This window comes from Atta cephalotes, assembly GCF_000143395.1.
Source record: "Atta cephalotes unplaced genomic scaffold scaffold00002, whole genome shotgun sequence".
Taxonomy (NCBI): Eukaryota; Metazoa; Arthropoda; class Insecta; order Hymenoptera; family Formicidae; genus Atta; species Atta cephalotes.
In genome coordinates, this window is record NW_012130066.1 from 2,190,564 (window position 1) to 2,196,145 (window position 5,582).

Here is a 5,582-nt window from a genome sequence, read left to right on the forward strand (position 1 = left end):
TAAAATAGAAAAAAAAATCTCGGAAATTGATGCATAAAGTTTCTATATAGTTAAATATTTCACATATTTATGTATATTTATGTATCAAAAAACAAGAGAATAGTTCTTCGTACAACGTGCATAAAATCGCGGAACGTCACTGCGCGACGTTTTCGAACTACAGGGCGTGAACCGCGTGCAGAATCTCGACATGCGCCTTGGTAGGCGCAACGCCTATCCGCCCGTGGTAAATTAATGAGCTCCTCCTTATTCGGTGGCCTCCAATGAGTAGCGATGCCCTCAGCGCCAATGGTACGCTGGTATCGCCAGGATAAGTTCACCAGTAGTAGGGATCACGGTTTATACTCGCGCCGTCAGAACGGTTCAGTAGGGGTAGAAGGCGGTCTTAACCACGGTGGGGCGGCGAAACATCAGGTTGGACAATGCACGGTGGTTAAGCTACGGTAGGACGAGGAGGGAACGAGAAACGCGCGCGACTCTCAGAGAAAGAAGGGGAATCTACCGGACTCCGAAATCAGACGCGCGTTGCCTCGGTGGGAGTCCTTTACTTTCAGTCCCGCTGTGAACGCAGCAAGGAGCACTACGTGTGTTTCACTCTCACCGCACGACGCACCCGGGACGCCGTCGATTGTCATCGCGTTGTTGTTATCGCTACGTTGTCACTGAGGAAGATATTGTGTTTATTTCCCAAAAACGCGTAACACGGTTGCGCGCAAGTGACGGAAAATAGATGATTGATCGTTGACAATCGTCGTGTATTCCGCGAGTCTAAAAGTGTTATAATTCGCACGTGACAAATGTATCTTTACGCGGGTTCGTGATGTTATACGTGAAACGTGAGATCGCTCGTTAATCGGAACAGAATGGGACTTGTTTTGACATGGAAATATGAATATTACGAGATATGGATTTTACGAAAGCTTAGAATAGGCAGCTTGGTAAGACTAGTGATTCTAGAATGAAGTGTATCGTGGCCTGTATACTTTCTATGTCAAATACACGTTTTTGCACTATTCAATTATAGTTCAAAAATATCCCGGTCCATAGTCCTTAAGATAGGAATTCAAATCCAACGACGTCGAAGATGTATCAAACATCTCCCTTGCCTGACGACGCGACCTGAGTCATATCGTCGTAAACAAAGTTCTTGGTGCTACTTTTGAAGTCAACGTACGCCAGTCACGATAATGAGTTTCCTAGAGGGTATGCCATCTCACCCACATCATATCGTCAATCTGGGCATCAAGCTATCACCCGGAAGTGGCGGAACAACCGGTGGATTAACAGATCCCGGTGCGAACGTTCAGCCACCTCCGGGGACCGAAGCACCGTCCCAGCAACATCATCACTTTCATCCTCAAAGTTACCCGCCGCATCATCCTCACACGGCTCCTCATATGGCCCCACATATGGGCCATCACATGGGTCATCATCCTAGTTACGCGCGCGAGTTTATCCTTCGACGAGAACATGAAATAGCAACGGCGAGTCCTACCACTCCCGAAAGCGGACTAGGCCTCTTCACGCCGCTGCATCATGATGGCACAGCTGCGACAATGCAGCAATTTCCTCATCATCCCAGTCAACATCCACTAGCCGCTACTCACTATCCTGGACACTATCCTCAGGACACCAGATCGCTACCTTCTCATCACCAGTTTATCGGCTCGCCACACATGACGCCGGCTATCCATCATCAGCAACATCCGGCTATGAACCATCCAAGTCATCACAGCGCCTTCTACAAATTCATTCCGAGGCCTAACGGCGCCGGCGGCGTCGGCGGCAGCCACGCAGGTACCATCGGAAGCGGCGGCCAACTTCGCGAGACTACTTGCATGTGGATAGACCAAGACCCAACGTTACCAGAAAATGGAAGAAAATTCTGCGGCAAAATCTTTAATAATCTTACCGACATTGTGTCGCATCTGACAGTGGACCACGTGGGCGGACCAGAGTGCACAACGCACGCGTGCTTCTGGCAGGGTTGCGCGCGTAACGGTAAGGCCTTCAAGGCCAAGTACAAACTCGTGAATCATATACGAGTGCACACCGGGGAGAAACCGTTCTCGTGTCCGTTTCAAAACTGCGGCAAAGTCTTCGCCAGATCGGAGAATCTCAAGATACATAAGAGAACACACACTGGTGGGTACTGTTATTATCCTTTACTACTTTTTTCGCCTCTCGCTTAAACTACGGTCCCTTTTCTTCAGCAGATTTTATTGACCTCGTTAACTCAGTTTTATTATCATATAGCTTTATGGCGCATATGACTTTTGTACAGTAGAAACTGATTGACGTTCACAATGTTGATATCGAATGTCGAGATATAATTAGTTTTACAGATTTTATCTATACGAGACATGAAAAAAAACGCAGCATAAAACAGTTTTCGTTTTCGTTCTCTCGGATTCCGATCCTAAGAATTTTTCAAATCCCATCAGCGTGACGCGTTCACGATCTAGATGCGTAGGTTACTCTCACAGATTTGAATCGGAATCTCGGATGACCTTTCCACGAACCGATTCTTCTTGCCGTCTAGAGAGCCGTATTAGCTCCGTTTTCGAGATCTGCCACAAACCGCCAAATCGCATAAATTATATCCATGTAAGCTAGCTTCTTCTTCGTGGCATGAGTCACTTTCAAATCTCGTCGGAACTCGGCCGAGCGTGAGAATGATTAATACGGGAACCGACCGTTTATTACGTCGAAGAAGACTACACAGACAAAGAGGGGAGATTTTCTATGTCATTAGCTTAGTTTCGATTTCCGTCAAGTGAGATTGTGCGCGGAGCTTACTGTTAGAGTCACATAAATAATCGTGTGAGGAAAATTAATATCGCCATGTCTTCTACTCTTTATCCTGTGATCTTTTTATTCTTTTTTTCCGTTCGCTTGTCTCATCCACGAGACGCCCTCGGCGCCTCGAGTCATTTCAATATAATCAACCGGCTGTTTATGATGACAAGAATTTTTCGGAGCGCAATTAAGAAATTACCGGGCTATATATCGTGTTGTTTTATGCCTACGGCGCTGTGGACATTGTATTTACATATTTATTCGTCAGACGAGCGTCTTATTGGCCGATGCGACGGCTAAACGCTAGGCGTTAGCCGTGTTGTTGGACCTGCTGCTGTTAGCAAATTCCTTTCTGAAGTTATTAATTCCGTTGTGTAGTTTATTTTCCATGAGTTTATCTTTCTTTTATTATAATTATTTTAGTGATCTAAGTAGGAAATAGATAAGAAATATCCAGTTGCTGATATCCATTTCAAGTTGTATTCTTGTTTTTTTTATTTAAGAGGTTGTAATACCGTCATAGAGAATACTTAAATGATTAAAATGCATAAATAAATCACAGAGATTTATACTACTCATTTTTAAAGAATAAATGAGGAAAAAATTACATTGTCCTTGTCAATAGCCAATATATAAAACGTTTCATTATAATTATTAATTCTATGATAGTAATCTTATTTAAGATAACCTATTAAAAAATAAGAAATTATATATATATTTATATATTTTTTAACTGATGTAAACAATTCTAATAATTACAGGCTGTAAACCAAAGTAATATAATCTCTAAACATGAATCTGTGTATTATTATTATTAAAAAATAATGAATATTTGTTGATGATTACATTAATTATAAGTGTAACATTGAAGTTACTAATTAAAAGTAACTATTATTCTGTTTTTTATTTTTTTTCTATTTTATATTCTAATCATTTACTTTTTAACTATTTTTTGTATATATATATATTAAATAAGAATAAATTCACAAATTAAACACTATCTATCTATACAAATATCATAATGTACAATAAAAAAATGTATTTTATCAATAGTATAATATAATAATAATAATAATTCTAGCATTTTTTGTTGGTTACTTCTTTCTTTGATGTTTATTTAGATATAATTTATATATAAAACTTTAATTCAATCTATCTAACTTAATTTATGCTCTTAATTAAAATTTAAAAAAAATTATAAATAAAATAAATAGAGATGTAATCATAAAAATAGATGTAATTATAATAAAGATGTAATCATAAAAATATCAGATACTATCAGTCATAACTCTTGGCTAACTCAAAGAAATCTATCAACCCTTTCGCGTAATTTAGAAACACGTGCGGTATATGTCGGTAATATGTCGGATATGTATATTATTTTGCGCGTACCCACTCGCTCTTAATGACTTTTAATAATGAAATCGCACAGGGGGTATACGCATCCGGGATCCCACTAACAGTCGCAGGTGCCCGTATTTTCGTTCACACGATGCGAATTCGTGCGCTCATCGTCATACCCACCCCGTATACTGAAAGCAGTATATCACGTGTGATTAAATTTCGTTTTCATTTATAACAAACGCCACCCTTCCGACGCCATTGTAGAATGTGAGCTCTCTCTCCCGTGGCCCCTTCTCTCAACGGTACAGTTGACACTTTGGGACGCCCAGATCGACATTGTGCCACCCTCTGTCGCAGATTGGGATATATATTGTTATAACAACTATTGTACTCTACTTGAAAGCTTAGGAGTTCATGCCAGAGTAAACATTTGATAAAATCAAGTTTTATTTGTGTTTTTCTAAAGATTTATGTCTTGAAACAGTATCTTAAAATTTTAGATCTATGTCTGTGAAATATTTCCGAAGCAGGAAAAAAACAATACTAATATACCGATAAATTTTATACATGTATATACGTTTCATTTATTTTATTATATTTTTTATTATATTTAAAAAATTATAAATCAATGATTTCCATCATTTTTCATAAAGGTCTACCAAGAACTCTACGCCATAATCTTTAATCTGAGTGATTTTCTAATTGTACTTTCTAGTGTAATAATAAAAAGAAATAAAAAGTCACTAAAATAAAATAATCTCTAGAAATGACTATTGACAAATCAACAAATTAATAAAAAAGATCTTATGAATAAAAAATGATTAAATTAATAAAGTATATTAATTCAAAGAAAATCGATTATGTATACAATTAGTCATATATACAAAGTTTTTTTTCTCAAAATAATAATAAAATAAATACAAAACGAAATGCATTTAATTGAAAATTTGTTTTGGAAATGACATCAAATAAAATTATATTGCTACAAAACGCAATATTGTGTATTTTTATTATGTATTTTTATAGATAGTAATAATTTTTTAGATAGTAATAATATCTAATTTTTTATAATACAAATCAAACACAAAACTAACATCAATAACAAAATAATGAAATTTTACATATATGGTTTTCAATGCAAACTATATAATCAAGTGTTTCTCGAAACTATATTTTTTAGAAACAATGATTCTAATAAATAAGACATTTTACAATCAAATTGTTAACATTTTACAATCAAATTTAATATGCATATTCTTAAATACTCTATCTAATTAATTACACAAAAGTTTCTTTGCATAAAATATTTAGTTTTATTTTATCGATGAAATAATAGCTTGCATCCAATTTCGTAAAATTTTAATTCTTTAATTTTCAAAAACATTCTTTTTATTTCAATAAATTATGTATTTTTTCTATAAAGATTTAATTATAAATAT

At 36.7% G+C, this 5,582-nt stretch overlaps 1 protein-coding gene across 1 annotated transcript in view; it reads left to right on the forward strand.

The window, feature by feature from the left end:
- Nucleotides 1-1,187: 1,187 nt before the first annotated feature.
- LOC105620058 (pair-rule protein odd-paired) overlaps nt 1,188-5,582 on the forward strand; it is a 41,451-nt gene continuing 37,056 nt past the window's right edge. The window contains exon 1 of the mRNA XM_012201571.1: nt 1,188-2,145. Coding sequence (XP_012056961.1) covers nt 1,188-2,145 — 958 coding nt within the window. The remainder of the gene's footprint in view (nt 2,146-5,582) is intronic.